The 20799-nt window shown below is 43.9% G+C and overlaps 1 protein-coding gene across 1 annotated transcript in view; it reads right to left on the reverse strand.

The window, feature by feature from the left end:
* ARHGAP6 (Rho GTPase activating protein 6) overlaps positions 1–19412 on the reverse strand; it is a gene marked incomplete at both ends in the record, with an annotated part of 490865 nt that extends 471453 nt beyond the window's left edge. The window contains one exon of the mRNA XM_079727900.1: positions 18834–19412. Coding sequence (XP_079584026.1) covers positions 18834–19412 — 579 coding nt within the window. The remainder of the gene's footprint in view (positions 1–18833) is intronic.
* Between the last annotated feature and the right edge of the window lie 1387 nt (positions 19413–20799).

The raw sequence follows: 20799 nt of genomic DNA on the forward strand, positions 1-20799 counted from the left end.
TAAATGCTTGGTTATGTTAATCGCTTGATGTTTGGGTTCCACGTAAGTTAAGCGAAAAAAGCCTTGACCGTAATTCCACATGAGATTCTCTAGTGAAACGTAACAAAAACGTTCTGTTTTTAAAACAAATTGTGACGAGAGATGAAAAGTGGATACTGTACAACAATGTGGAATGTAAGAGATCGTGGGGTAAGTGAAAGGAACCACCACCAATCAAACCAAAGGCCGGTCTTCATCCAAAGAAGGTGATGTTGTGTATATGGTGGGATTGGAAGCGAGTCCTCTACAATGAGCTCCTTCCGGAAAACCAAACGATTAATTCCAACAAGTACTGTTCCCAATTAAACCAACTGAAAGCAGCACTTGATGAAAAGTGTCCAGAATTAGTCAACAGAAAATGCATAATCTTCCATCAGGATAACGCAAGGCCGCGTGTTTCTTTGATGACCAGGCAAAAAACTGTTACAGCTCGGCTGGGAAGGTCTGATTCATCTGCCGTATTCACCAGACATTGCACCTTCGGATTTCCATTTATTTCGTCTTTACAAAATTCTCTTAATGGAAAAAATTTCAATTACCTGGAAGGCCGTAAAAGGCACCTGGAACAGTTCTTTGCTCAAAAAGATAAAAAGCTTTGGGAAGATGGAATTATGAAGTTGTCTGGAAAGTGGCAGAGGTAGTGGAACAAAATGGTGAATACGTTGTTGAATAAAGTTCTTGGTGAAAATGAAAAATGTCTTTTATTTTTACTTAAAAACTGAAGGAACTTTTTGGCCAACCTAATAATAACAACTCATGGAGTTGATATGAGAACTAAATGAAGTCATGCAAATAAAGTAATTCTAAGAGAGTTTGACTCAAGTAAGTGGTCAATAATTGTTAGCCATTATTATGGTTATTACGTGTCCCCCTAGATTGAGGACCTTCAGAACAAGGACCACATGTTATTTTCTTTTCTGGGTGGAATTCTCAGAGCTGGATTTATTTATTTATTTATTTTACATCTTTATTGGAGTATAATTGCTTTACAATATTGTGTTAGTTTCTGCTGTACAACAAAGTGAATCAACTATAAGTATACATATATCCCCATATCCCCTCCCTCTTGAGCCTCTGTCCCACCCTCCCTATCCCACCCCTCTAGGTGGTCACAAAGCACCGGGCTGATCTCCCTGTGCTATGCGGCTGCTTCCCACTAGCCATCTATTTTACATTTGGTAGTGTATATATGTCAGTGCTACTCTCTCACTTCGTCCCAGCTTCCCCTTCCCTCCCTGTGTCCTCAAGTCCGTTCTCTACGTCTGTGTCTTTATTCCTGCCCTGCCACTAGGTTTATCAGTGCCATTTTTTTAGATTCCATATATGTGCGTTAGCATATGGTATTTGTCTTTCTCTTTCTGACTTACTTCACTCTGTATGACAGACTCTAGGTCCATCCACCTCATTACAAATAACTCGATTTCATTCCTTTGTATGGCTGAGTAATATTCCATTGTATATATGTGCCACATCTTCTTTACCCATTCATCTGTTGATGGATGCTTAGGTTGTTTCCATGTCCTGGCTACTGTAAACAGTGCTGCAGTGAACACTGTGGTACATGCATCTTTTTGAATTATGGTTTTCTCAGAGCTGGATTTAAATCCTACCTTTGCCATTTATTGGCTTTGGACTTCCCTGGATTATTTTGAGGATTTAGTGATCCATTGCTTTTTAAAGCATGTAGTAGGATAGCCAGCTCAAGGCAAGCATTCAAAAATATTAATTGTTATAATTATCAGCTTGCTAAACCCAGAGTTTGACACTTAAGATATGCTGAATTGTTTGATGAATGAATGAGTGAAGTAACTGGTGAGAATGAGCGACACTACTCCAGCAGCTGATATCAATTATCATTATCAACTAGTGATATCAAAAATTAAATTTCTTCATTTGCCACCCCATGCCTCTAAGCTTTAGAAAGCCAGTTCTAACCCAAGATACTTGTTTGTGTTGCTCTGTTTTATTAACATCCAGTCATTTGGAAGGATCTCCATGGAATAGACTGAAAAGTTCTAAGAACAAGTTGTTTTGCACAATGATACTTCAATAGCCAGTGGGGGTTATGAGCTGCAGTTATTGCCAACTGAAGAATATGTGGAAATTCCCTAAAGGTGGCAGATAAATCAATGTAATAACTCTTACCTAATGAACAACTACTATAGGATTGAATGTATAGTCAACTTCTGTGCCCCAACTCTGCATAAAAAAGGGCTTATTTTGCCATTTACTCATGGGTGTATGCATGTGAAATTTGACAGGAAACAAACAGCACTGTTTGATACAATTTAAACTATTGTACACAAATCTTAAAACCTAAAGTGTAGAGGAAAAACTTCACTGTATCAGTTTCCTCGAGTACTGCATATTTTCCTTAGAGTTTAAAAAGCCTAAAATTGTGTCTTAAACAATAGTTATTTATATTTACCATAGTATTGTTGCCTTTTTTCCTCTGAAAGCATTATAAAATCTATGTTCATCTGCCTATGACAGCATTTTAGAATGAAGCAGATGGGGTACTAAATAGACACCTCTGCATGACACCTCATAGCCCATGGGTCCTAAGTGCATTCACCAATTGATTTCACAACCTCCTACAAAGTGAATACAATTATATTCCCTTTAAAGGTGAAGAAACTGAAATTCACACCTTATAAGTAGTGGCTCTGGGATTTGACCCCGGGCTAATACACCTCCAAAATCTATGATTATACCATCCTTCAGTTATGCTTTCGGTTAGCTAAGATTGTGGGTGACTGATCCTAAATGCTGCCCCCCATGAGCCTGTGCTAAAATTTTTGAATTCAGCTAGAAGTGTGCTGGAAAGTTCTGTTCAAGCTCACACCGACCTTTGCGCGGCTAGTGATCCATCTCTGGTGAACGCTTGGTCATGTGAAAGAGGTTACAAGGTAGTTAAAAAGCCTGGAAGGAATTTCAACCAATGGAGGATGGAAACCAATGGAGACATTCTCCAGCTCCCCATATTTTAGCTTGTGACAGATCAAAGAAGGCCACAAATAACTTTTGCTTCTCCCATCAACAGGTGGAATCTATTTCCCTTGCCCTTGAATCTGGGCTGGCCCTGTGACTCATGCTGACCAAATACCATGAGATTACCATGCAGTGAGGAAACCCACGCCATCCTCTTAGAGAGAGGGGCCACATGGAGGATCACCAATGCACCAGACATATAAGTGAAGACATCCTGAACTTTCCAGGCCTCCCAGACACCAGCTAAAAGCATCCAAATGAGTGAATCCAGTTGATGCCATGTGGAGCAGAACTGCCCAGCTGAGCGCTGATCTAATTCCTGACTGACAGAATCATGCCACTAAGTTTGGCGGTTGTTTGCTATATAGCAGTAGATAATGGAAACATGGGTAGAAGATCCTCAGAGGCATTCTATGTGTTTCCCAGTGGTCCTGGTGGAAACTTGGTCATTCCTTTGTCCACAGATGTGAATTTTATGACACAAATTTATAAAGGCGTTTCGTTCTTCTTCATTCCTGCTTCCCGGATCACCTCCCAAATAAACTGCGCTCACCCAGGCCCCTCCTTTGGAGGAGGAAGTGTCCTCAAACTAAGACACAGAGCTTGTGCCCTTCCTACAATTTTTTCATGAAATTTTAAAAGCTTTTATTTTCATAAAAATAATTTATCCATACCGTTCCAATTATATATGATAACATCCAACCAATCATTTTTATTTCTAAAGCAAGATGTTATCATGAATTTAAAAGTTTATGAATAGACATACAGTCAGAAAAATTACACTAATAGATTGTGGTCTAAAACTGCAGAAGTCATTCCAAATAAAAGAAAAAAATTAATCTTTCTGTACTGTAAAAATATTGCATAGAAACATTTAATTAATGACTCAAAGGGAATCTTTGTAGGTATGCTAAGTTAATTTTCTTCTTGACCAGTCAACTTTCTTATTCAGTGAACTTTTAAAAAAATAATTTTACTTTTTAAGAATGGTTTTAGATTCAAATCAACATTTACATAAGCTATGTCTTCCATATCTTTATATAAGTTAGAAATGATACCTTACGGGGACAGTAAAATACATAGCATAATTTTAGACATTTCCTATAAAAGGGATATTTCTAGATGAGGAAAGGCAAATTAGACAATTGTGACCCATTGACTCTTCTGCATCTAGCTCCCATCTCTCTCCCCCAGGGAGAACCACAACTCCGAATAATACTGCAAAGAGAGATAAACTATTTCACTTTCTAAAAAAACTTGTAACTCTGAATAACCCATTTCAATTAAAAGAACCCCAAACAAGAACCTAAATATCTGATCGTTTGCATAACACTTTACTGATCTTTAACAGTGCACTTTCAGTTATACAGGAAAAAGTAATTTATTTCCAATTTAATCATAAATTAAAAGATTAAAATATTGCCATTGCAGCAGAACGGCAATATATTTGCTGAGTTCATGACTCAGAGCTTCTGAAGCTGGTCTGAGACTCATATCACACTCCTTGACCTTCAAGCCTGCTTACCATCTCCATATCGCCTTTCACGGTTATTTTCTTGGCATTTTGACAAACACGTTCTGACAACACCGTTTTTTGACAATATATTACCATGAGAAGCCAGATTCAACGTGCCTCTTTGGGGGCTTGCAGAAAGACCCAGAGCCATCCTCTGTGATACGATATGAAAACTGCACCTGTCTTTGAGCTCTCTTATAAATCATCAGAGGAAGAAACCTGACTCATTGGGTCAGCGGCAAGAACCTAGAGACAGAAAGTTCTAATCCTGGATTTCCCTAAGTAGTTTGCAAGATAACTTCGGGTCCATAGTTGAAATTTCGTTTAAACTGTTCCTCAATTCTGGTTTAATATATTCATAATTTTTCTCTGCCAAAGAGAAAATATGACCAAACTTTGTGTGGACGCTCAGAATGAAAGCTAAGCTAACCCATACTTCCTTACTGACAATAATAATGCAATATTGGTAAATATCTGTATGACAGGAGAGGCAGAATTCATTTGTAGCATGATAAAAGTCCCAGGGAGGCTTGTTTTGAACACAATTCCAGGAAGAATTTCCATGTCCATTATTATCTAAAGGCAGAAATGTGAAGGTCTCCATTGCGGGGCGGGGGGCAGTGCTGGGCATAAACTGGGGATGTCGTAGGTAGGATTTAAGTATCACAGGGATGTCTGGACTAGAGAGAAGACCTTTAAGGACTTTTCCATCCCAATATTCTGTTTTGTTCATAGAATGCTGAAGTCAGACTAGAAGTGAAATGGGAGTTATGGTTAGATTTTGAGCAAAAAAAAAAGCATCTGAGTGTAGATGGTATTGTTTCAATTTAGTGATGCTGCCTTGTTACCCTGAAAAGATGTTGATGAGATTAGCCATGAACAACAGTCAGCTTGATCTCACAAGACAGTGGTAGTATAAGGAAGTGAGAAGAAAACCCGGCTTGAAGTGAGAAACCGCACTGCCATTTGCCAGCTAGAGAACCAGGGCTGGACTGGGAGCTATCCAGTTCCCAACAGGCTAAGGATTCTCCAAACAAAAAGTGTCTGATGCAATGAAGTTACTGTGACGAGTGTGTGGGAATGAAGGTTACCCCCTGGCTTGTTGGCATGTCTTGTGTTACACCAAATCCACAATGCAAGTCTGGTAAATTCCTGTGTTCCAAGTCACTAGTCCAAATGCCTGGGGTGACAGCCTGCTGTTGCTCCAATGCCTACCATGAAAAGTATACCTTACTTAACAGCTTGCAAAATAAATTTTCAATTGCCTTCTGCTGTTGTCCAAATCAGCCAGGTCTATTCATTCACTTGATCACCTAAGCCCTCTTTGAGTGCCTCGGTGGAAAGACCAAGGTTCCTGGCACACAGAGTAGGTGCAGAATAAATATTTTTGACTAATACTTTAATTCAAGTCCTACCTTTGTTGCTTCCTAGCTGTATGACCTGGACACGTCTTCCATTTTATTTAACTTTTACTCTGCTTAGTATCTTTTATTACGTCCTATGTGCTGGGCACTTTCCAAGTAATCAGGTCACGAGGTCCTCACAAAACTCTTTAAGGTAAGGACTTTAATTATCCCCATTTGACAGATGAGGAAACTGAGGCAGAAAGATGCTTTGTAATCTGTTCAAGGTCACAGAGCAGAGCCTGGATTTGAATCCAGGTAGTCTGGATCAGAGTCCAGCTCTAACTCATTCACTTCATTTCTTCTCCAACTAAGTCTGGCTGCTTCTTAATCAGAGTCTCAGTGTCCTTACCTGCAAAATGAAGGATGATACTATCACCCCGCAGAGTTGTTGTAATAACAAAAAACTGCTGAGCATTCTACAAATACTAATTGTTATTTCGCTTATCATTATTATCATCACCTATCAACTGAAATAAGTGGGCAAGGAATCAATCGGACGTTCCAATATAAGCAGAATGCTACTTTGTTCAAAAGCCAGAAAACCTGGTGGCCCAGTTCAGGATTTCCATGGACCAAATTATTAACTAGAGTAGAGGCCTTGTTATAATAAACCCCAACGCAACATGCCTACTGTCACCTAAGGTTTATCTTTCCCCTTCCCCATCCACTTTTGGGTCTCAGTACCAGCTTGCCTAACTGTTTCTCAACCCCTGAGAGATGAGGTTATTGGCAATGCAAGCTGAGAATTGAACTGATGCTTATTCACACTTCAGATCCTATAGGTAGTATTAATTCACCTGTTTCCATGAGTGTCCAGGTATACAGAAGCAAAAACACATTATTTTCCTTGATCCATGGGTCACCCAACTCAATTCATTTCCAATTCCTTCAAAGACATTCTAAGCTCAGCCTTCTCCTCTTGGGTCTATCAGCACATGACTTGATGGGTAGTTTCTCAAGTTGCTTTTAGTTCTCATGGCTCCTGAAAATCTTTGGCTATTTAATAGCTCTGGTGTGATATGGCCAGGCAATTTTTCAAGATTGTAAGTACTTTTTAAAGTCTCTGCCTATTCTGAAAAACAATCTCTTTAATAGCTTCTCTGCACTTGCTTCCAAAGCATAATAATCAGGACACAGAATATCCACAGTAACCAGTCTCAGAAAATCCCAGGCTGGCTGTTCTCTCCTCCATTGAATCTGCCAGAGTCATTACTACCTCCTTGTTGCATCTTCAAGGACAGCATTTAATATACATTAGGCCTGGGCCTACAACATAGCTCTGCTCATCTACATTTATGTTTATGTTTTACTGAAAAGATGATGTAGCAACAATATTGATATATTTTCTAAAAGTCATAAACAGTGTTCTTTTTTAATTGATATTAAAATTCACATACCAGGCTTCCCTGGTGGCACGGTGGTTAAGAATCTTCCTGCCAATGCAGGGAACACGGGTTCAAGCCCTGGTCCGGGAAGATCCCACATGCCGTGGAGCAACTAAGCCCATGCGCCACAACTACTGAGCCTGTGCTCTAGAGCCCGCGAACCACAACTTCTGAAGCCCACGTGCTGAGAGCCCATGCTCCGCAACAAGAGAAGCCATCGCAATGAGAAGCCCACACACTCCAGCGAAGAGTAACCCCCGCTCGCCACAATTAGAGAAACCCTGTGCACAGCAACGAAGACCCAATGCAGCCAAAAATAAACAAATTAATTAATTAATTTTTAAAAATTCACATACCATAAAATTTACCCTTTTAAAGTGTACACGTCAGAGGTTTTCAGTATATTCTCCAGGCTATGCAACCATCACAGCTACCTAGTTCCAGAACATTTTCATCCCCCCAAAAAGAAACCAGGGGCTTCCCTGGTGGCGCAGTGGTTGAGAGTCCGCCTGCCGATGCAGGGGACACGGGTTCGTGCCCCGATCCCGGAGGGTCCCACGTGCCGCGGAGCGGCTGGGCCCGCGAGCCATGGCCGCGGAGCCTGTGTGTCCGGAGCCTGTGCTCCGCAACGGGAGAGGCCACAGCAGTGAGAGGCCCGCGTACAGCAAAAAAAAAAAAAAAAGAAACCAGGTATCCATTAGCAGTCACTTGTCATCACTCTCTACTGCCATCCTCTGGCAACCACTAATCTATTCTCTGTCTCTATAGATTTGCCTAATCTGGACATGTCATATGAATAGAATCATACAATATATGGCCCTTTGTAACAAGCTTCTTTCACTTAGCATAATGTTTTCAAGGTTTATCCACGTTGTAGCATGGATTAGTACTCCAGTCCTTCTTATTGCTGAATAATCTTGCATTGCATAGGTATACCACATTTTGTTTACCCATTCATCTGTTGATAGACATTTGGTTGTTTCCACCATTTTGGCCATTATGAATAATGCTATGAACATTCACTTACAAGTCTTCGTGTACACATGTATTTTCAGTTCTCTTGAGTAGATACCTAAAGGTGGAATTGCTGGGTAATATGGTCAATGTTTAACTTTTTGAGAAACTGCCAAACTATTTTTCAAAACTGCTGCACCATTTTACATTCTCACCAGCAGTGTATAAGAGTTTCAATTTCTCCACATCCTTGGCAACACTTGTTATTATCTGTCTTTTTTATTATAGCCATATATATGCTATGGTATAGCCATATGAAGTGGTATCTCATTGTGGTTTTGATTTGTATTTCCCTGGTAGCTAATGACAACATCATTATTTACTAGGTAACACAATAACTAATTCTATTTTTTCACACATTACATTCCATTTTTTTGCCATGTTGTAACATAGTTGCAATCATAGTCTCAGTCTCTTGATCATAAGCAATGGCCCAGAGAGGATGCAGTAAAATTTAGACCAAGACATCATGCCCCTTACAGAAAGGGGAGCAAAGGTAAGAATGACTTTTGTCTTCCTGTCTGCAAAAATTAAAAATAAAACATCTGAAACAATCAGGGCATTGTTGCATAAATTCCTGTTTGTCCCCTAATGCAGATTTTAATAAAACAGAACTAATTTAATCTACGTGTGTTAACCTGCTCTGTGAATGTAGAAAGTTACAGAAAATTGTAACCTTCTTTTGACAAAATAAAAGAATACCTACTCAGGAAAAAAATTTTTAAAGACATCATGCCCCAAAGGTGTAGCCCCAGGATTTGGAAAACCACTGTCAGAACACAGATTCCCTCAGTCATCGAATGGAGTCTGATATAAAACACTTTCCCTTATGCGGACACCAGATTAGAAAAATCAGAATCTAGCTATGGAAAGCTGAGCTCACATTTGCGTAAATCATGAATATGTCATGACATGTATGATAGTCAAAACATTTCTTTGAATGTGATATCTGGTTGAGCCATAAAGTATGGTGGAGTTTTCTCAGATAGATATGGGACCAGGTGATCAAAAGCAGAATGAGAAGAGAAAAAAATCCCTGCCGAGAACCTTTACGTTACATCAAAAAATCCTGAGCTGTATCATGAAGCCCAAGGCCCAGTCACACTTATTCTTTGCCATCATCCTGCTCCTATAGGTGTTTCCAGTTGGATTTCTCTAAGTTCTTGAAGCATACTACGCCCCTCTTAACTACAGGCCATTCTTCCTACCACCTCCCTTCTTTTTGTTTGGCAAAGGCCTCCTTACCCACTGGCTTCAGTTGAGACATCCCAGACCTCCTTAGTCCTTGTATCAGCTTCCTATGGCAGCTGTGACAAACTATCACAAACATCATGGCCTAAAACAACACTCACTTATTCTGTTACAGTCCTGGAGATCAGAAGTCTCACTGGGCTAGGATCAAGATGTCGACAGAGCTGCTGTCCTTCTGTAGATTCTAGGGGGGAATCTGTTGCCTTGCCTTTGCTAGCTTCTAGAGGCTGCCCTAATCCTTGGGTCACGGCTCCTTCCTCCATTTTCAAAGCCAACAGTGTAGCATCTTCAAAATCAATCTCTGTGCGTGTGGCTCTGTGTCTCTCTGTCTCTCTGTCTCTCTGTCTCTCTCTCTCTCTCTCTCTCTCTCTCTTTCTACATCTGTCTGTCTGTCTCTCTCTCTGGCTGATTCTGTCCTCATATCTTCTTCTCTAACTCTGAACTTCCTGCCTCTTTCTTATAAGGATCCTTGTGATTACATTAGACTCACCCAGATAATCCAGGATCATCTCCCCATCTCAAGATCCTTAACTTAATCATATCTGCAAAGTCTCTTTTGCCATATAAGGTAACATATCCATGGGTTCTGGGAATCAGGACATGGACATCCCTGGGGGGGGGGGGCATTATTCTGTACCACAGTCCTCCTGTCATAGTGCCACAGCATTCTGAGGAAGTGCAGGAATTTATTTACTGGCAAGTGTTGCTTTCACAAACGGGTAAGCACCTTGTGGGGCCGTGCCTGTTTACTCTGCATACATTCCCCAGTGTCTACTGCATAGCCAGCACTTGATAAATATTTGATGACAACCTGGCTGAGTGGCCAGTTTGGTTCTGTTGGACGAGAATTCCTACGGAAAGGGGAGGAGGTCAGCTAAGATTATAGCGTGAAAGGCTTTGAAATGACTGGCTAAGCAGTTTGGATTTCATTCTGTACACACCGAGTGCCAGCAAAGGTTTTTACTCAGGGAGTTAACGTGATCACAATTGTGTCTTTGGAGTAGAAAGCCCATAAGCCAGATGGGAAGAGGGGAAACTGAAGGCAGGGTGACCAAGCAGAAGGCCACAGCAAATGAGGACCCAAACTAGGCAGTGGCAACGAGAAGGAACAGCTGGAGAGAGATGTAAGAACTTGGACACATTCCTCTTCAAATCCTTTCTAGAACGGAGCGAATGAGAAGTAAACACAACAGGATTTGATAACTTATTGGAGACGACAGGAGAAAAAAAAAAAGAGGGGGAAAAGTGAAGACATTCTGGCCTGGTAAAACGAAGCCGGCCTAAGAATGGTGACACCAACCAGAAATAAGGAATACGGAAAACGGGATGTGCTCAGAGGAAAGGGGGACTGATTCGTTCTGCCTCAGTCATGTAGACGAGGAGGAGCCCAGTGCGCATCGTGAGCAGATGTCTTGCAAGAAATCAGAAATAGATGTTAGGAGCTCAAGCACACGGAGTTACGAGTGTCCCCAAGAGGGATGACAGCTGAAGTCGCAAAAGGGAACGAGATCATCACGGGAGAATTATCTGAAGGAAAAGCACAGAACTGTAGGGATGCATGGACGACAAGCACAGAAACGGAAGAGCGGGAAGAGCTATTACAGACTGAGAAGCAGGCAACGGGGAGGGAGCTGACACTGTTCTGTGAGTGCTGGGGAAAGGGCGTGGGGACGGTGCGGAACAGTGCTGTCAGTTCCGCCCTGAAGTCCAGCCAGAGGAAGTCTAAGAAAGTCCTGGGATTTGGGCATCTTTGAGAAAATTGTTTCAGTAAGTAATGGGGATAGAAAAAAGATTGCCAAGGTTCTAGATGTTCATGGTCGCTTACTTTTTCCAGAAGTTTTGCAGTTAATATTGAGAGTCAAGGAGGATTTCAGGGTTGGTTCTGCCCTCATCTTGTTGTCTGAGTTTGGACTTAACCCTTTCAGTCCCTGTCTTTAACTGTAAAGTAAGGAGGTTGCAACTAGATGCTACCTGAGGTCCTTTAAGAGTCTAAAATTTGCTCATGCCAACCCTCAAATCCCAAAATCCTGGTGGAAGCTCAATTCAGTCTGACAAGAAGTTGTCTTCATAGTATTCTCTATTTAAGTGAAAAATTACCTTAGAGATTAATCTCCAAAATTTACAAGCAGCCCATGCAGCTCAATATCAAAAAAACAAACAACCCAATCCAAAAATGGGCAGAAGACCTAAACAGACATTGCTCCAAAGAAGATATACGGATTGCCAACAAACACATGAAACAATGCTCAACATCATTAATCATTAGAGAAATGCAAATCAAAACTACAATGATATATCACCTCACACCAGTCAGAATGGCCATCATCAAAAGATCTAGAAACAATAAATGCTGGAGAGGGTGTGGAGAAAAGGGAACCCTCTTGCACTGCTGGTGGGAATGTAAATTGATACAGCCACTATGGAGAACAGTATGGAGGTTGCTAAAAAACTAAAAACAGAACTCCCATACGACCCAGCAATCCCACTACTGAGCATATACCCTGAGAAAACCATAATTCAAAAAGACTCATGCACCACAATGTTCATTGCAGCTCTATTTACAATTGCCAGGACATGGAAGCAACCTAAGTGTCCATCGACAGATGAATGGATAAAGAAGATGTGGCACATATATACAATGGAATAGTACTCAGCCATAAAAAGAAATGAAATTGAGCTATTTGTAATGAGGTGGATAGACCTAGAGTCTGACATACAGAGTGAAGTAAGTCAGAAAGAGAAAAACAAGTACTGTATGCTAACACATATATATGGAATCTAAAAAAAAAAAAGGTTCTGAAGAACCCAGGGGCAGGACGGGAATAAAGATGCAGACCTACTAGAGAACGGACTTGAGGATATGGGGTGGGGGAAGGGTAAGCTGGGACAAAGTGAAGGAGAGGCATGGACATATATACACTACCAAATGTAAAATAGATAGCTAGTGGGAAGCAGCCACACAGCACAGGGAGATCAGCTCAGTGCTTTGTGACCACCTAGAGGGGTGGGATAGGGAGGGTGGGAGGGAGGGAGATGCAAGAGGGAAGAGATATGGGGATATATGTATATGTATAGCTGATTCACTTTGTTATAAAGCAGAAACTAACACACCATTGTAAAGCAATTATACTCCAATAAAGATGCTTAAAAAAAGTTTTTTAGTAAAAATAAAAATTACCTTAGAAATGAAATGAAGTGTAGCAGAGAAATACTCCAAGAGAAAGCATATGAAAACCGAATAACTATTTTCCTAAGTTATAAATTCTTAGGCCATTATACTGATTACAGACATAATTCCTTGTAAAATGTCCTTTGTCAATTTCCTGTTTGAAGCCATCTTACTCTAATTACTTCCTCTTTGGTGACATGGGTGAGCCTCTATTTTTAATCACAATATTCCTCTCTGTCCATGTTTTAAATTTTAATTCCAGTTTCTGTCATTACATATTTACAATTCACTTCTTTCTTACACATATATTGAGACACCCCATATTTTTTTCCTATCCTCAATACCTTTCAAGAAGGTATTTTTTCCAATTCAAAGTCTTGGTTGACATATACCAGGAAAAAAGAAAAAACGACAGAGTAAAGCCAGAAACATGAGAGCAAATGGTACCAGAAAGCAAAACCTAGAATTCAGTTTCTTGTATAAAGTAAGAAATTATATAGCGTTTCTCAACCTCGGTGCTGTTGAAACTCTGAGCAGGATAATTATTTGTTGTGGCGGCCTGTCCCGTGCACTGCAGAACGATTAGCAGTATCCCTGGCCTCTATCCATCAGATGCTGGTAGCACACACCCCCTGCCTCAACTCTGGCAATCGTAAACGCCAACAGGTATTGCCAAATGTGTCCAGGCTGCAAACTCACCCCTTGGTTGAAAACCAGTGGTCTATAGACACCAACCTATTCGAAGTAGTTCAACAGTGCAAGAAAACAATTTGCTAAAGTGGAAAAGTAAGAAATACAGAAGTATTATGTTTCTATGGCAACTCCCATTTGTTTGCAGGATGCTTGGCATGGTTTCCCCATGCCTACCTCCTCTGAGTATCTGTCCTCCTGCTTGTTTCACGTTACTGATGCATGGCCCCCACAGACGCTAGAGTGATGTCTCTAAAACACATATCCAATCTTGTTACACACTCAGGCTTAAAAATCACCAATTTACCCCATTCTCCACCGCAGGGTTTCTCAGCCTGGGCACTATTGACATTGAGGGCCAGATAATTCTTTGTTGTGGGCGCTGTCCTGTGCCTAGTAGAGTGTTTAGCAGCATCCCTGGATTCTCCCCCACTAGATGCCACTAGCACCTCCCCTGTTAGTAGGCAGAATAATGTCCCACCAAAGATATCCACGTCCTAATCTCTGGAACCTGTGAATATGTTAGCTTACACGGCAAGGGGGAATTAAGGCTGCAGGTAGAATTAAAGGTTGCTAATCAACTGACCTTAAAAGAATGAGATTGCACAGGGAGATCAGCTCGGTGCTTTGTGACCACCTAGAGGGGTGGGATAGGGAGGGTGGGAGGGAGGGAGACGCAAGAGGGAGGAGATATGGGGACATATGTATATGTATAACTAATTCACTTTGTTATACAGCAGAAACGAACACGCTGTTGTCGAGCAATTATACTCCAATAAAGATGTTTTAAAAAAATGAGATTATCTTGGATTATCCAGGTGAGTTCTATGTAATCACAAGCACCCTTAAGAGAGCCTGAGGGAGAAATGACTGGAAGAAGAGTCAAAGAGATGCAACATGGCTGGCGTTGAAGATGGAGGAAGGGGGACACTGGAAAAGCAAAGGAAACAGACGCTAGCGCCTTCAGAAGGAACACAGCTCCGCCAACACCTTGACTTTAGCCCAAGGAGACCTATTTCAGACTTCTGACCTCCACAAGTATAAGATAATAAATTTGTGTTGCTCAAACCCATATGTTTGGGGTAATTTGTTACAGCTGCAAAATGAAGGTATACATCACCTCTCCCAGTTGTGACAACCAAAACTGTCTTTGGACATTGCTAAATGTCCCCTGGGAACAAAACTGTCTCCAGGTTGAGAACCACTGCTCTACAAAATGGGGTCCAAACTCCTGAGACATGCACAGTGGGGCTCTTCATAATGAATGCTACCCAGCCTGTTGAATACTATTACCCAACACACAGTGAGATGCAGCCGATGCTCCATGGCACACCAAACTTCTAACTTCAAAAACATTCTATCAATATATCCTTTCACTTCCCTGCAGATTTGATGCCAAGAGGTGCTTTGGTCCTCCTGCCATTTTTACCTGAGCTTATAGTTACTTATTATTCCACAAACAGGTGTCTAATTTCTGGTTTCATTAGGTTGTTATATAAAAAGCCATGTGGTTGCTACATACGTTAAACTGCAGATATCTTAACCTCCTCCTCCAAACAAATGATTGCACTTAAGCCCCTCTAAGTCCTCTTTGTTGGAAACTCTAGCGTCACCAACACCTCTGTGCCTTTGCAGGTCCACTCCTTTCTATTTCATCAAGGAATCACTTCCCTTCTTCTTCTTATAAGTGGCAGTCACCCTTGAGGATCAAGTTCAAGTGTTCTCTGCACAGTGAAGCCTTTCAAGACTCCTCAAAGCACGGAGAATCACATCCCCCAGTCCCTCATTGCACTGACCCTCTGGACTGCAGCTATTGGTTGACTCATCCATCCTCCTCCTTAGACTCTTTAAGGGGTGACACCATATTTTAGCCTCTCTGCATTCCTGGTACATAGAGAAATGCTTGTGCTTAAGAAGTTCTTGGGGTGTAAATGAAGAAAAGAAGTCATGAAGAGAGAAATAATTTTAGTTATGGGTTTTCGAGGCTGGCAAACTCTATGTCAGCTATGAGCATAATCTCAGCTCTGATCCAAAAGAATTAGGAGAACCCCAGAGTTAGAATGAGACCTTACTCCCTTGTTTGTGATCCGAGTCAAGGACAGAGCCTGGCTGCTAAGAACAAAGTTGAAAAGTATATACCAATTGTGTTACCATCTACCATTTATCCCTTTGTCTTCTCCCTTTTTCTACTCAATAGATATTCTACCCAGCATGTCCATGAATCAGATTTTGTTAAAGCAATCCTAAAACACGTAGTAAGGAAATACTGAGTTGTAGCTGATAGTTGCAGCTGTAGCTGTAGTTGTAGCTTTGTCTAACACCTCCCGGTTTTAGGCCATAAAAATGCCATTTGTGAGCTTTGAGTGAGCACAAGGCATAGACCTACAGGCATTTATGCGAGTCTTGGGAGCAGGTGCCCTTGTACGAACAATTTAGTTTAAAACCAGAGAATCTGCTGAAAGAACTAAGTAGAAGTGGATGTGATCCATTACTGGCTACACCTGAACGAAGGTGAATTCTCAGGTTTGCCTATGGATTCAATGGAAGAGAAACTGAAAAGTTGAATAAACCATAGGAGATCCGTGGAATCTGCAGGCAACACTCAAGAGGGATCCACATGCTTTTGGAATGGGAAGACGTCCCCAAGGAAACTTTCTGCCAGCTGAAAGCACTCTGTGGGCTGTCAAGACGGCCATAATGGGGGGGCTACATTCAACTCACTGGTGTAGTAGTTCTCAGCTGGGGCAGTTTTGACCCTCAGAAGACATCCAGTAGTGCCTGCAGACACTTTTCATTGTCACACTGGTGGAGAGGCTGCTATTCGCACCTAGTGGGCAGAGGCCCAGGACGCTGCTGAACTTCCTACAATGCACAGGACAGCGCCCAAAGCAAAGAATCGTTCAGCCACAACTATCAACAGCGCAGAGGCAGAGAAACCCCGAACCAGAGCAACCAGGAAAAGCATAAGAACCAAGTCTGTACGATCCAAATCTCCCCTCCAGGGCCCATAAGTAACCTTGCAAGGTGTTCATTTGCTGGACTCTTGGCATCATTAGTAAAGATTCTCTTTTAGGACAAAGGACCTAGCTTGCTTTCAAACGAGAAGGACAAGCACTGCTCAATAGGATGAATTTCCTTGGGTTTTGAGAGGGTTCCAGGGCATGAAACCTTTGAAAGGTAATCCAGGCCATTACATTCCAGACCCCGGGGTTATGTTAGGATATCCGGGACTCTATTACACAAAACCAGCCTTGGACCTTCATGCCAGGGTTCCATCCAGTCATTCCATGTCTGCCTCAAGAATAAAGGGATTGGGCTTCCCTGGTGGCGCAGTGGTTGCGAGTCCGCCTGCCGATGCAGGGGACACGGGTTCATGCCCCGGTCTGGGAAGATCCCACATGCCGTGGAGCGGCTGGGCCCGTGAGCCATGGCCGCTGAGCCTGCGCGTCCGGAGCCTGTGCTCCGCAACGGGAGAGGCCACAGCAGTGAGAAGCCCGCGTACCGCAAAAAACAAAACAAAACAAAACAAAACAAAAAAGAATAAAGGGATTACACACACACACACACACGAACATTTTATGAGAAAATTTTGTTCTTTTGCTAGATGGCTATGTACTTAGTTTTAACCACTGCAAAAGAGGTGAAAGTCACAGTAGGTGAGCTTGCAGACTGCCCCTATACTGCACAGAACAGTTTGAAGCCACCCAGTATTGATGAAGTTCAGGTACTTGTCCATTAATTATGAAATTTTAATGGATAAGAAGAAAATTTCTAACCAGTTGTGATCATCTACAGTAGACTGCCTTTCGGTCATAAGAGCAACAAACAGCATCTATATACTATATTCCAAGTATGTACAGTTGCTAAGAAAAGCAGAGATGTTCTTAGCGATGTAATTGGTTTAAACATGAATGTCAGTGGCTATCCAGTCCAAAAACTTGGCTTGCTTTTGCATTTCTCTCAACTCCTACAGATTGATCGGATAACGTGTGCTTCTGATATAGAGTAGGAATCCAGGCCCTTCTAAAGACCAACAGAAATTCAACATTTATTCTTGACCCTCTTTCTAATGCTAAGTTCCCTGGTTTGGAGAGAATCTCTTGCTTCCTACTTGACTTTTCTCTCTACTGCCTATCTTCCTCAAGAAAATGGGCAGAACAGTCAGCAGTGTTTGTTAGTTGTTGTAATCCATGCTCCCCACCCAACAGCAGCAGTTACTTTGACACAGTAACTAATATTTTACTAATATGTGATGCGAGTATTTCTGATAAATACTGCTGATTTTTCTAAGGCAGTCTAATAAAAGCCAAAATTTCACAGTCATCTCATGTTAACAGAGCAAGGTATGATGTTGGATACTATTTTCTAGCTGTTTTTCTTGGTTGTGTTTCCTTTATTTCGTCTAAATCTCCAGCAATTACATGGTATTTCATTTCATTTCTGTAATTCTAACTGTACTTTAAAACATTTAATTACAATGGATGGAATCTCTCCTTATGGAAACAGATCCAAGGCAAATCTATAGAGTTTGTGGACTGAAAGAGATTAGGAGTTGTTCATTTTAAAAACAACTAGTATTTATTCTCTCAAAGCATGCAGCGTTCCAAGTACCCATCAACCACAGGTTCCCATTAGCTCTGTTCTCCACGCTTCTAAACCAGAGAGCAAACGTTTTGAAAGGTACCAAATACCTCCCTCGGAGTTCCCTATTTACTAATGATTCCTGATTCATGTACATTTCACTACTAGTAGCCCTTAGTGGAATCTGGGCATATTTCCATGATCTTTCATAGCCTTAAGCAGAGATTTTTTTTTCTCCAGGATTAAACTAGTACTCAGTACCATAGATCTCCTAAATCAGACCTTTAGGGAGAAGAAACTATCAAAACTAGAGAATTCTAGTAGTTACTCCCCCAAACACACAGACCTACACACACACATATCAACAACACCCTCAAGAACAATGTTCCTGAATTCTCTGTAAAACAAGCAGATGGCAGAAACATTTCAAAATATATTTCCTTCAATCCTGACAAACAGCTTGGAAATAGATCATTTGAGTTCCAAAAAAATATCAACTTTGGGTGAAGGGATAAGATGACCCTTGGAAATCACCTGCAGCACAAAAAGGAAAGCACCTCTTCCTCTAGCTCCTACCACTGCTCCAAAGTGGAGCCAAGAAGTCCTAACAAGACACGTGTGGGTGGCCACTGGGGACGTCCCATTTGCAGACACCATTTAACCAGCCAAAGAGGAACAGCCACACCAGGAAAACCCCTCAGTGGGTCCCTGGCTCTGTAAATGAGAAGGAATTAAAGAACTGCCCAGGTGTCCAGCCTTGGGCCATGAGGACACGAGGCACCGGACCCTACCTCGGACTTCCACACGACATAGGGTTGGCCGTGGCTTTCGGGTGGGGACTGGAACTTTCTTTGCTGGAGCCACCTCCTGGGAGAAGCGAAGATGCCGTTGGGGCCTCCCCCGGAGGAGCAGAGGATGGTGCTGCGGCCGCTGCCCGGCCCGGCTAGGACTGAAGGCAGGTCCCATACCATGCTCTTCTTGAGGCCGCTGCGACCAAGGGGGACCTCATAGTCAAAGTGGAAGCTGCCAGAAGGTGACTTCTCCAGCGGGGTGCTGGGTGTGGAGAAGGACGAGCAGAGGGGTCTAGGGGACGGGAGTCGGTTGGCCCGGGGAGGCGGGCCCCGCGGAGAGGACACCAAGCGAGAGCCGAGACCCTCGGCCAGGGACAGCGGGGAGCAGACGCGGCCCCCGGTGGCCCCCCGCGAACCGCCCTCTGAGCCCGCCTCGCCCCCGCAGCCGCCGATCAGAGCCGGGTCCAGGCTGCGGGTCTGGCGAAGCTTCCTCTTGGAGAAGCCCTTGGCCGAGGCCGCGCTGCCCGAGGCCGGCGAAGAGCAGGAGAAGACACTGTGGAGTAGGCTCTGCGCGGACATCTCGGCGGGGCTGTGCCTGAGGGCCACCCTCTTCCAGCTCTCGGAACTGCTAGCGCTTTGGGGCGCAGAAAGCAAGGGGGCTCAGGCGAGGCTGCCAGGCGGGGTCGGGCCAAGGCTCGCCGAGGCCGGTGGAGGGCAGTTCCCGGCTCACGCGCCAGCAGCGCGCTCCAAGTGCCCCGCCAGGGGCAGAAGCAGGAGATCCATCACCAGCCTTCTAGGAAAACGGGTGAGGAGGGAGGGCTCCTTCGGTCGCCAGAACCTTCTCCCAGAGCCTAAGTCACGAAAAGGGTAAGGAAGAGGAGGAGGAAGGTCAGGCGCTCGCTGGATGCCCAGCTCCGGCGGCCAGCGCCACTCCCCCTTCCCAGCTGAGGCAGGAGATGCCGCGCTCCCGCTCCCAGGCTCTGGACAGCCTCGAAGTCTCCAGCAAGCTCCTCCTCGCGCCCTAAGGACGGTCCCGAGGGCTGGGGAGGAGGCCTCCTGGGCGTGCGCCCAGGGCGCGTCCCTCGCGCTCTCGGCGCAGTGAGAGGGACTTCCTCCCGCGCTGGAGCTGGGCACCCGGGCTGCGCCCCCGTGCACCGTAGCCGTATCCGGGCCTCTGAAGCTACGCGTCTGGCCGCCACTTGGCTGCTGCGCCCACTCCTCTGACTGGCTAGACGCAAGAATGTCTCCAAGCTCCAGGTTCCCCCGAGGTGCCAGTCTCGCTACAAAGCGGGGACACGGAGCGCGCAGCGCCCAGGGCCTTCCAAGGGCTGAGCGGCTAGGGTGGGAGAGAATTCCCAGCTACGCTCAGGGAGCTAAGGGGACAACCACAGGGTCGGCTGCCCACGACCCGCCGGAGAGGGGCTCTTGATATTCTCAGCCCAGCCTTGGGCCCAGGGCAGGCGCGGAGATGTCCCCGCACGCTCGCGCTAGACGCAGCGGGAAGGGGGCGGCCCGGACGGGTAGGGCGGGAGGGAAGCCAGGTCTGGAGCTGGGGCGGAGCCAGGAGCAGGAGAAAGCAGAACGTGGAGTTCTCCAGGCACCAAACCTGGGAGCGGCGCAGCGAGAGCACCGCTCACCACCGGTACCGGGTCTCCTGGGGAGAAAGCCCCGAGGACGGAAGTGCGGACCTTCTCCCCCGTCTCCCCTCCCCCAAATCGAAGGGGGCGCCAGCTCCACTCACGTTTCTGGAAAGGAAGGGAAGTGTCAGATTGCACCCCACCCACTGGTGTCAGATGGATAGCCCAAGACGGCTGCTCTGAAGTTGGAGATAAATCTCCTGCCTTCCTTTTCTCCGCCCTGCTGTTTTTGTTTTTAAAAAGGAAGGATAGAGATTCAGTTCAAATGTAGTGGCTGCCGATGAATGGGCTGGAGATGGGGACCTACTAAGAAAAGGAGGGGAGGGGGA

Source organism: Hyperoodon ampullatus (genome assembly GCF_949752795.1).
Source record: "Hyperoodon ampullatus genome assembly, chromosome: X".
Lineage (NCBI taxonomy): Eukaryota > Metazoa > Chordata > Mammalia > Artiodactyla > Ziphiidae > Hyperoodon > Hyperoodon ampullatus.